Source organism: Emys orbicularis, chromosome 7 (assembly GCF_028017835.1).
Source record: "Emys orbicularis isolate rEmyOrb1 chromosome 7, rEmyOrb1.hap1, whole genome shotgun sequence".
NCBI classification, from domain to species: domain Eukaryota; kingdom Metazoa; phylum Chordata; order Testudines; family Emydidae; genus Emys; species Emys orbicularis.
This window is the reverse complement of record NC_088689.1, coordinates 31,830,188-31,842,718: the sequence shown is the minus strand read 5'-3', so window position 1 is coordinate 31,842,718 and position 12,531 is coordinate 31,830,188. Positions and strand designations below refer to the sequence as shown.

Here is a 12,531-nt window from a genome sequence, read left to right as displayed (position 1 = left end):
TGAAGCACCAAACTCCACTTTTAAGTTGACAGAGAGACATTGCAGAGGAAGGATATTACAATGGGGTGATGGTCCACAGACTCCAGACCCACAGCATATTAAACTTTCCTGTGTGCCACTTAGAGTACATGCCATGCTAGTTGTCACTGCCTGTCACATAAGCAAAGTTTGAGTCCAAAGTCTATTATAAACTCTTATAAGCAGGGTATTGTAAAGGAATTGCTGACAAAACATCCATTGCAATAACTCAAATAGTGTTCTTACAGTAACATAGTATCAGCATAATGTTTAACAGCACAAAAATGTTGCATTAATGCATCAGTATACATTATTTATACAATGATGCTTGCAAGGTAGTTAATTTCCTTCCCTTAATGAAGTAGAAATCTTGGTGTGTTAGAGAATTTGATAAAAGCTTTTAAAAGTTAAACCTGTGAATTATAAACTCCTAAAAAGTGCTCAGCACTCCCCAAATGCCACATGTTCTGTTCTTTTAAAGAAAGTATATAACGGAGTTACAAAGAGTGATTTAGAGATTTGGAGAAATCTTCTGCCACTGAAGAAAAAGATGCAGCTTGAGAATCCCAGTCGACTTTACAGACAAAGAAACACGCTTGAGCAGCTAGAATGGGAAAGCAATACACACGTGGCTGAAAATCCAAAACAGTTATTTGTTTTTCTACTGCAGTGAAGTTCTGGTTAAAGTGACCATGGTTTGATAAGAAACTAGTGCTGAAGCTGTCAGCAATAGAACACGTTTTTGATGACTGAGAGTGCTGACAGCATAATAGACTTCTATGGAGATGATTATAATACGGAGTGACTATGACTTTGGGACATGTTATTTTTCAACATGGGTAAACTGCAGAATGCTAAAATCTCCATTGATCCCGAAGCTACAAAACAGATTAGATTAGTGGAAAATGCTGACATGCAAAATCTGTACTGTGAATGTTGCAAATGAAAATTTCAAATAACTCTTGCTAATCATATGTCTTCTTGCTCTTTCTACTGCTCAGTGCTTTTTCTCAAGCCAGGAACTAAATAATTACTCCTCTTTTGTCATCAGTGGAAAAGATTAAATGAAAGCATAAATTCTTGTTCTGTATTTTTTTCAAGACCTAACTGATTTAGTCTGCATAGTGCTGCTGCTATGGGATTATGCTAACTACAGTGAATAAAAGGGATGCCATCAAATTGAAAATCACATTTTTATCCAAAAATGCTGTACCTACTATTGTAACAAATAACCCCCAAAACTAATCTCTTCCAATGTTAGTAAATAAGAAAATATTTTTCTTCTTTCTTAAATTTGCTTACTTTGTGCATTTACTTTGTGTACTGTGTAATCATTATCAGTTTTGTTGATGCTGTCTGCAATTCCCCAGGTTTTGCAAAATGGTATTTATCAGTAACTACAGCAGCAGAGCTGAAACTGAATAGGTAGCAAGCAGCAGGCTTTTTGGGAGATACCAAATCACAAGTTCCACTTTTAAAGTTGTGACTTACCAAATTCTCCAACACACCAAGGTTTCCACTTTATAAAGGGAAGGAAATGTGAACTACTTTGCAGTCTTCATTATTGTCTAACTTATGGATAAGGCCCTACTTGAATTGTGGGATGATTGTCAAAAAATTGCAGCTGAGTTGCGGACAAGCTATGGAAAATTGTGGAAAAGTAATACTGGACCATATTATTTGTGGTAATAAAGTCCATTATAACTCTTCTGCAATTTTCCACCGTGGGCCGCCCGGAGCTGAGAGCGGGGGCATGGGGCAGAGAGCAGGGGCTCACACTCTCAGTGCCAGATTGGTCGGGGCACCCACTATCAGAACTGTGGTGGAAGCCTAATATTATGGAATCTGCAATATTACAAATTAAATAGGGCCTTACTTATGAAGTATTAACATTATGGTGCTATTAAATTGCATGCTGCTACTCTTTGTGTGCATAGAGAAAGAAGAGGGAAGCAGTAGGGATATCTGGTGTTGCTCTTGGGTCCATATAAAAGACCTTTCTAAATATAAACAGGTTAATAGAAAAACTCTTCACATTTTAAAAAAGGGTTTTACTGTATTGTAGTGCATTTGGCTGAGCAATGGCTGAAAATCAGGGTTTTGTGAGGTGGTTTTTGCTTGGATTAGAAATCAGTAACCGGGTCAGGATATTGTCATAGGCCTTGTCTTTACTGGGATCTTAACTCAAGCTGGCTAACTTGAGTTAAGAGCACAACTTTTTCTTTTTGTAGTGACGACATGGCCTTAGTTTTAAGCTGTTAATTTAGAGAACTTATACAAATCCTTTTCTCAGCAGTAGGAATAAAATTCACACAGGCAGCACTCTTTTTGCAGAAGCTGAGATCAGGTATCTGTGCCCTATTCTAAAACAATTCCCTACCTTTGTTTCTCTCCAAGGACTCTCACAGACTCATAGCAAAATGCACAAAATATGTTCCAGTCCCAGAATCTGAAACATAGAAAACACCATTTGAGCTGAAAATACCCCTCTGGACTGTGTGATCTTGCCAGGCAGTTCTAAACATCAGCCTCCTCCTTTGTCTAAAGCTGTTTTTATTCTACAAAGGAGCTTCACTTGGGTGCTTAATGTACCCATTGATTTTAATGAGATCTGTGATTTTCTTTGCCCTAAAAAGGGCATACTATTTAAATGGTGATCAGAAAATAATTACAAACTTTCTTGTTAATTAAAAAAATTGAAGTGCCTTTTAGTAAAAAGAGAAACTGAGATAACTTTTGCTCTTGACTTGCTCCCAGATTTTCTTCCTCCAAAACATGTATTGGATGTTGATTAAATTTTTAAGATTGTGCTTGCAGCATGTTTGAAATGGCAGCTGAAATCAAGTAGAGGCTATCAGTTTATATTTATCTAGATGCTTTCCACATTAGCATTACTTGGAGCAGGAGTAGAAATTCACTTTTCAAGCAAAGAACGAAAAAATAAATCTGTTATTTAATCTGAAAGCTGATCTATTTTCAGCAGCCTGTTCAGAGTTAAAAAGGCCTGATACATACACAAACAGGAATAGATTATCTGTTTCTGCCTGGAGCAGTTTCTACATGTATTGCCTCTTAATCCTGAAACTGAAAAATTCAACTCTGTGTACCTTGAAAGCTTGTCTTTCACCAACAGAAGTTGGTCCAATAAAAGATATTGCATCATCCCCTTTGTTTCTCTCAAATTCAGTGTACTGCTTATTACTTATCTGATACTTATTTCAGTTTTAATTTTATGTACTGTAGGTTTCATGAAACAATATATACTGCCACAGAAAATTTTACAAATACAACTCTTACTTCCATTGTCAAAAGCTCATCTATGTAAATCATATCATTACTGGTTCATGTGATTAGTATTATAATTATGTTAAAATAAAGCCTTGTCTATACTATGAATGCTTTGCTGGTATAGCTGTACTGGCAGAGCCCCAGTATAGAGGCAGCTTTTGCTGACACAGGGTGTTTTTCTATTGGCATAATAAATACCATGTTACCAAACAAGAGTAGGTACATCATATGCAGTGTTGTTGTAACCGTGTTGGTCTTATGATACTAGAGAGATAAGATGGGTGAGGTAATATCTTCTGTTGGACCAACTTCTGTTGGTGACAGAGACAAAGGCTATGTCTACACTGCGCACCTTACAATGGCGCAGCCTTGCCGCTGCAGCCGCACCATTGTAAGGTGTGCTGTGTAGCTGCTCTTTATTACCAGGAGAGAGCTCTCCAGGCGACAAAATAAAACCACCTCCAAAGAGCGGTGGTAGCTTCATCACCAGGAGCGTGGCTCCCGCCGACGAAGCATTGTCCACACCAATGCTTTTTGTCATTAAAACTTTTGTTATTCAGGGTGTGTTTTTTTTCACACTCCCGAGTGACAAAAGTGGCGCTGTAGACAAAGCCAAAGCTACACAGACCCCTTCAGGTCTGGGAAAGGTACTCCAAGCATCACAGTTAAATACAAGGTGGGACAGATTGTTTAGGCTAGGTATTTAGCACATATTCAAGGTAGAATGGCCTGTTAACATGTTTGCAATCATAGGACAAAAAAGTCCATGATTTTTAGTGTCTAGCAGAATAATGAAATTAAGGCCTTGTCTACTCTACACAGTTTTGTCGGCAAAAGGCAGCTTTTGCTGACAATACAGTGGAGGTGTACACAGTAGAATGCTACTTTTGTCGGCAAAACAGAGTTTTGCCGACAAAATAAAACCACCTCAACAAGCATAGAGCTTTTTGTAGCAAAGTTAAAGCGACAAAGCATCAGTGTAGACACTGCCGTTCATTATATCGTCATAACTGGCCTCCTCCAGTATCCCACAATGCCCACCGTGACTGCTCTGCTCACTGTTTTGAACTCCACTGGCCTGCATTCCAGCTACAGAGGCATGCTCCCCTCCCATTTCAAATCTCCAGGAAGTTCTGACAGCTGAGCATGCCACTCCGGCAGCTAACAGCAAATCATTAATGTGAAATCTTGCTCTCCCCGGCATTCGGAACACAGTGGTTAACAGGCAGGCAGGGGCGGGTGGGTGTGAGGGTGTATGTGTGTCTAGATCCGGGGAGAGAATGGAAATGCATACATAGGAGAGATTTCCCTTGCATCACAGTTACAGAGCAGTGGTTCCCAAACTTTAACAACTTGTGAACCCCTTTCACTAAAATGTCAAGTCTCATGAACCCCCTCCTAAAAATGAATATTTCCAGGGATTTTTCTCCTTTACCTGAGTATAAATTATAAAAAGCAGTGATCTTGGAAATATAAAATGTGTTTTTATGACATGCTTATTACACACTATTATCAATTATTATTTATCATTACAGTATTTTTATTACATTATGAAAACGGCAACACTCTTCCAAGATCTCACTTTACTAGCTTGTATCACTTTGAATAAGCCTGTTATAAGACATGGCTCCTATGTTTCATCAAGGAGTATCAGATGTGAAACAGCATAAAGGTATTTAAGAAGCCAACTCAAAGAGTTCCTGCTACACAAGCATTCAGGTCTTGAGCAGTCCAGGTTAACAACGCACTTTACAACAAAGCTTAAACTTGTTCTTCATAATAATTTTAAAAACAATACTAGCTGCCTATTTATTTTAAAAACAGCAAAAAATATCCACCTCCCTTTCCATTTCTTATACGGAGTTTTGAAGTTTAAATCTTCTTAATGTGATAGATAGGCTTGCTTTGATCTGCTTCGCTCTTAGAAGTCCAGAGGCTCCGGGCTGCTGGCCCCATGCTGCCTGGGGTTCCTATGGACAGCTCTGTCCGCCATTAGGGAATTTTTTTCCAAGAACCCCCTGTAACACTTCGTGAACCCTCAGGGGTTCACGAACCCCAGTTTGGGAACCACTGTTATAGAGTCAACCTGGGTTGTTTTTTTTTTTTTTTTTTTTTTTTTTTTAAAGCTTTGAACAAATTACTCAGTATGCTTAGCTCTATGTGTAAAATAACAATGGTGCTCCTGGCGCCAATAAATGATTATCTTTTAAATTGTATTTATTTCTTTTGTAGTAAAATGAGAACTAAATGTCTATACAGGAAGCTAAGTAGCAAGCATATTTCCTGCAGGAAGTAGAATTTACAAACTGAAATCCTTGCTCAATGGCCTATGTGAAATCAGTTTGGTAGTTTAACTTCCATTCTTACTGGACAGTGAACCACATCATTGAGACCATGACCAGAACTGATACCCTTACTGGCCATAACAGTAGAGAAGCCACAGATTGAAAAAATATGGACAATGAACTAACTTCTAACCCCTAGCAATCATTCCTCCATATCAGAGTTGGCAAACAGCACAAGAATATTAGCAATTTGCTGCTTGTGTTTTACTTATTCTATGGATAAAATGAGAATTTTGGTCTTCTGTGCTATCAGTATGACACTGGTCATTGTATTACATTTGCACTAAAATAACATGGAGGGCCTGACTGCTCCATGTTGACAGTAAACATCCCTAACATTTTTCCTGAGAGTTTGCCCATGTGTCTATGGCCAACATTTCCTCTCCCCTTCAGTTTTGTGCAGAATGCTGTTGCTGTCCTCCATTTCAGAAGGGGGGTACATTTCAATTGTGTCATGGGCATCCTCTGGAATTAAAGTTTCCACATAAAATTTAGGAAGGATGCACCATGGTCTCCTCTGTTGCTGAGCTGCCATGGTGCAGGGTGGGAGACCCTGGCTGCAGTGCATCATGGAAGATTTCATCTGTCTGGGAAGAGAATGGGACATGAGACAACAAAGTAGCATTTCTGAAATGAAATTTTTTGGGTTTTGGCTAAATTTCTTCCATTTTCAACTGAAAACCAACAACTTTTTGGTTTTTATGAAAAGCCAAAATTTTCCAAGGAAAGGAGACTTTGCGAAAAACTTTTTGTCAAAAACACAATTTTCCATCAAACAGTTGATGGAAACTTTTTGGCCAGCTCATCTGATAACCAGTTATAGCTGTGTCATTTCAGTGATTGCATGTTGGGGGAAAATGTATATCAGTCATATAAATGTGGATTTGTATATTTTGATATGTGAGCACTTCAGGAAATACAAGTATTATATATTCTGGAGCTCCACACATCTGAATTTCACATTGCATATTTTAAATGGATGAAGTTATTTTTAATATACATTGAAAGAAATGGTAATTCTTAAGTCAGGAATTACAGATATGGTCCCACAGCAACTGTAACTCAGCCACTTTGCACAACACAGCACACCTATATTATGGTGTATATGCACTTTGGTTGTGGTGATGGTTTTGTGGGAGCTACAGCTTTGAATTTTCAGACCTGTTACATAAACTTTCAGCTATAATATTGTTGTGGCAATGATTGACTGGATGCCTTCAAATACTTTAGCTTCCTATGACCAAAACAGTCACCACAGGTCCTTCTTTGACATAGCTGTGGGGCAGAGAGAGACTGCAGCCCCTGTTATCCATAACCAGCATACAGGTTGTCACATTCTCCCCCTGGTAGTGGCCTTGCTGTAAGGGTCCAGATAATATTTTTTAATCAAAAACAAATCAGTTTAAAATAAATAAATAAAACAAAAGATCCATTTTAAGCAGAGATGGCTCAGAACTCAATTTCCAGGCAGAGGAAGGAATTCGTATTCAGTTTCTCAAATATGAACCACCTCCTATGGTTTTAGTTGTGGAAAGAAGAAACCTTTATTGAGACTCAGGTGCAGCTAAAATATTATGAGAATGACTGCCATGATGCTGGGAAGCTTGAAAAGTTCATCTTATGATGAGAGTGTCTATTTTTGGTCAGAAGAATGTTAAAATAGCTCATGAGAGTTTGGCACCATTAAACCTGAACACTCCCTGTGTTTCTAGTTCAGACACTAGCCTAAAACTTATTTGGACATGCATCTGAACACCACCTAATGTTTTCTTGGCTGTATCTGAAAATCAGAGAAAGGCAGAGGATAAGTTTAAACACCAACCATCCTTGAGGATATTTAAAAATCCTTCAAGACGGTCTGTGAAATGCACTGAATAATTGCATACAACTACATAGGGCATGGCTGAGAGCTCTGTTGCCTAGCAGCCAAAGCTATACCTTCCAAACCACATGTTTTGGTGTCATAGCCTAGAGGGAATAATGTGGTCTGTCCCAGAGACTTGCCAGTTATAGCCATTTAAGCACAGGTTGATATAATTATGAAAAGATGTTGGTGCGTGATGGTTGTCAAAGTACATATTAGCTTTTCATTAAGTTGGTGTTATAATTCAAAATTCTGTTTTTCCTGATACAAAATACATATTTGATATTTAATTTAAATTGCATCTTGTGTGATATAAAACTTCCTTGTGCAATGTTAGCTTAAGCATGGAGCAAGTGGTCTTCGTGGATATTTTCTAGTTAACTTTTGTATAGTTAGAGTTCAGGGAACACCTTCTGCCACAGGGTTTTATTCAATCAATGCAAATAAAAGTTCGTGCTTGGGAGTCCATGTGAGCAAGGAGTATCTCAGAGATCTTAATTTACAGATTAGTAATTCTAACAAACACGAACAACCTTAAATACTGAAAAGAGGATAGATTTTATGCAATGGATTTTAGTAGTAACAATACTTCACACATTCAGAACACTTTAAACATTAATTCTAAAATAAATAGTGTAGGTTTCCTATCTCAATGTGGTTCTCTCTTCTGACTCTTTGCTTCCCTAAATATTTTGATGAATGTGATTTTTTATATATATTTTTTTGATTAATTTAACTTTGGCAGAGATAGATGTTTTATTCAATTCTATCTAAGTTCTTATATGTGCTTATCAGTGTAGTATTTGAATTTAACTTCAGTTATTGAATCACAACTTTTAATTATAGTGGAAACCTGATTTCTGGAGGTCTTGGATGTCCAAAACCTTTCAATAATTGGGGGAGGCATCAAGTCAGCAGGTTTTGAAGTCCTGTGTTAGCCAGGTTTTTTTTGAGAAGCTGATTGGGTGGCCCAGCAGAGCTAATAGGGAGGGCTGTCATGATCCCAAAGCAAAGTGCGTAGAATCTCATTTTCAGAGACTCCATGCAGTCTCCGTATTTGGCAGAGGTAATATGCTCTAGAAGAGTGAGGCAGCACAGGTTTTGCGTTTGGGGCGAATTTTTCTGACTGCAGTATATAGGGCACTGAAGTCAGGAGAGGTCCTGACTAACCAGGACTGCATTTGTAGTCTAGCAGCTGAACAGAACAAGCCAAGGGTTTTTTGTTTAGGGTAATTTTTAATTGGATCATAACTACAAATACAATATTTACCATATCCAAAAATGGCATTCGGGTCTTGCTGCCACAAGTTCAACAGAATCTTTACTGTGAGGTAAGAAAATCAGGAGCATCTGTGTAGATTCCGATAAGAATCATCCCAAATCTTTCCCCAAATCTTGAAGTAAATATTTGCTGTTTGTTTTACATGGAAGGCATTCAGATACTGTGGTAATGAGGAGCAGTATAAAAAACTAATAAGTATAGATTTTTTTTTCTTTTCTATCTTCTATGCTGTGTGTTCCATCCAGGAAAGAAAGCACTCTAAAAAAAGACTGTTCAGACAAAATGTCCAAATGAATTTTGCAAACCAAAAATATTCATACAATGTATGGACAAGCATCCACATTTTGGAGTGCTTAGCTTAATCTCTGAACTTTGAGGTTATTTAATAACCAGTGGAAATATTGGTTAGAACCAGAATATTCTTAACATTTGGGGCTAATTTTTCGGACTGAAGTATATAGGGTACTGAAGTCTGCCTAAGAGTTTAAACACCATGCCTCCACCCCAAAAAAATGAATTGACCAATGAAATATGATTAGTGGTGGAAGGCGAGGGAATACTATAGTCCAGGGGTGGGCAAACTATGGCCCGGGGGCTGCATCTGGCTCTTCAGATGTTTTAATCCAGCCCTTGAGCTCCCGCCGGGGAACAGAGTCCAGGGAGTGGGGTCAGGGGCTTGCCCTGCTCTGCATGTGCTGTGTCTCCGCGCGGCTCCCGGAAACAGCAGCATGTCCCCCCTCCGGCTCCTACATGTAGGGGTAGCCAGGGGGCTCCGCACGCTGCTCCTGCCCCAAGCACCGCCCCTGCAGCTCCCATTGGCTGGGAACCAAGGCTGCAGGGACGGGGCAGCGCAGAGCCGCCTGGCCACGCCTCTGCATAGGAGCCGGAGAGGGGACATGCCACTGCTTCCAGGAGTTGCTTGAGGTAAGTGCCTCCCAGAGTCTGCACCCCTCACCCCCTCCCGCGCCCTAACCCCCTGCCCCAGCCCTGATCCCCCTCCCGTTCTCTGAACCCCTCTGCCCCAGCCCGGAACAACCGCCCACACCCCCAGCCGGAGCCCTCACCCCCCTCCCCACACCCCAACCCACTGCCCCAGCCTGGAGCCCCCTCCTGCACCCTGAACTTTGGCCCCACCCCAGAGCTTGCACCCCCAGCCGGAGCCCAGACCCCCCCCTCCTGCATCCCAACCCCCAATTTTGTGAGCATTCATGGCCTGCCATACAATTTCCACACCTGGATGTGGCCCTTGGGCCAAAAAGTTTGCCCACCCCTGCTATAGTCTCTTCCAAGTGTTCAGTTTCACGATTGGGGTGGGGGGCATTTGATAGGACAGATCAACTGCCAAACAGAACACATTTCTAATTGGGATAGTGAACAGATTTTACTTCTTACTGAGCAGGTTCATTATAAGGTGAAGAAAACATGATAGCTGCACAGATTGGAAAATAAAATGGAGATAACATGAAGACCATGATAAATACATATTCTGAATCCATTACAAGTCTGGGCACTCAAATTTCATGTGATACTGTGATTGGTCAGTTTAAACTGAATTAATCAATATATAAATTCAAATATTAAATTTCTTCAAAGATTAATCAGTTTGGTGTGTAGGCAGCAAGTTACTGTAGTGCTAACACAATGAACTGTGTGGCTTTTGTCGACAGATGCCATGGATTTTAATCAATGTCTCAGTAGATCATAGCTATAGTTGTTGCAACCTAGCAAGTGCCCAAGACTTTCTGAAACGCACTCCTTCTATGGTGAAATTTTAAAGGCTGTCGTCTGTTCAATGATGAATACACTTGACCTATTAAATTATTGTGCAACCTTTCTTTGAATATCTGTAGTATAAAGATGGTGAGCAGTAGAAAGTTGAAGTCTTGTAGGGAAATAACCTTTGGAGGGCAGAGAGGTTGTGCAATGTCCTGGTGAAAAATTGATTTTGAACACTAAATTTAATTTCTTAGTGCATGTACAAAATTTTAAAAAATAATTAAACAAGCAAAAAAAAATTGCACCAAGAAAGCTCTCCACAGTAACTACTTCAAAATTCTACTTGAGCTCCTCTTCACTGCTGCCTCCCCAATAAAACTTGGGAATGCAAATAGGCCTAGCCAGGTGCCTTTTTAGTCAGTGCCCCTGACTGAGAATCTTCTGCTAGCAGTCCTCCTGTGTTTCGAGAGGAATGTAAGCTCAAACAGTTGCTACAGAATTGTGTGAAGAAAGGAACTCTCTAAGGTAGGCAAGGTCCAAACTATGAAGGTGAAAGCCAATATCAAAACAGTGAGTGGGAAATCATCTGGTAGCTACTCCTAATTATTCAGCACAGGTGTAACACAGACTACTGGAAGTTCCCCACAACTGGGCAGCTGCATTCAATACTAGCTGTAATTACCAAATGGTTGTAAGATCTAATTTAGTGTAGTAGCATTGCAGTAATTTACCTTTCTTTTTATTCCAAAATTTAACCCGTTAGGGATATGTGTTAAGATCTGAGTCTTACCTTTATACTGTACAAAAGCTTGTCTCATATCTCAGTACTCTCAACTAAAATTAAAAATTTGTTTTAAAATATGATATCTTATCAGAAGGCACTCCAATTCTCATATCTCAGTACTCTCAACTAAAATTAAAAATTTGTTTTAAAATATGATATCTTATCAGAAGGCACTCCAATTCTCAATCCATAATCTTTCAGTTGTTGACAGCTTTCCCTCAAGATTACCTTATTTCATCAGTTTTTTAGAGGGGAGCTTTAAAGAAAGTCTGAGCCTTTGAGTGCTCTAAGCATGAGAAAGTTTCATGATCTAAAACAAGTGGTAATCTTTTATATATGTGGCAATTTAAAAGTCCAAATTAAGTAAATCATGGTCTTCAATGAGGATTGCGTACGTTAGGAGATTTGATTTAGAAATATATTTAGGAAATAAAGCTACAGTATGAATGAATGAGAATATACATTTTTCCCTTGCCAACATATGTATGTTCAGGATAGAAATATTCAGGTTATCTGTATGCAGGTTTTCATTCCATGGACCTTCCCACATAGTATTTCCCCCCTTGTATATCATCTGAAACTGCCTCAACACCATCGCTTTATTTAAGATGACAAATACTTGTAAGAGCACAAATATAGATCTGTTATAGTTGTGGGCTAATCTTCCACATTTGTTCCTGTTTTTTCCAGCCATTCTGTGTTTATTTGGAACCTTTAAAGTATATAAAGAAAACAAACTTTCCAAAGACTTTTTTTTTCTCCACTGTGATACCAACACTGTATGCAGCATCAAAACAAAAATAAGAGTGATGGTGGGGAAACCTGCTTTCTCCATGTGATCCTTTGGCAGGATTCCTTATGAAAGCATATTATTATTGGATTAACTTCAGTACAGTTAGCAACAATATTACACTTTTATTGCCATCTATGTATTGGGACAAATAAAGTAATTCAGAGTCTTAGTAAAGTGTCAAAACCAACTGCTTACAAGATATTTGCAGTTCTCGGATTTTCTTTTTTTGTGTTCTCTGTTTTGACCTATCTTTCAAAAGTTTTCATCTATTCTTTTTTTTCTTTTTCTTTTTGTGCCTTTGTCCTTTCCAAGGTTATGCCTTTTTGCTGTTCCAAGAGGAAAGCTCTGTACAAGCGCTGATAGATGCCTGTCTGGAAGAAGATGGAAAACTTTACCTATGTGTATCAAGCCCCACCATCAAGGACAAACCGGTAAGCAGTA

The 12,531-nt window shown here is 39.0% G+C and overlaps 1 protein-coding gene across 5 annotated transcripts in view; it reads left to right on the top strand.

Annotated features, from left to right (window-relative positions):
- The window catches only part of CPEB3 (cytoplasmic polyadenylation element binding protein 3), a 166,804-nt gene that overhangs the window by 128,146 nt on the left and 26,127 nt on the right, over positions 1 to 12,531 (top strand). For all 5 annotated transcript variants that reach the window (XM_065407238.1, XM_065407242.1, XM_065407241.1 and 2 more), the window contains one exon: positions 12,403 to 12,521. In XM_065407238.1, coding sequence (XP_065263310.1) covers positions 12,403 to 12,521 — 119 coding nt within the window. The remainder of the gene's footprint in view (positions 1 to 12,402; positions 12,522 to 12,531) is intronic.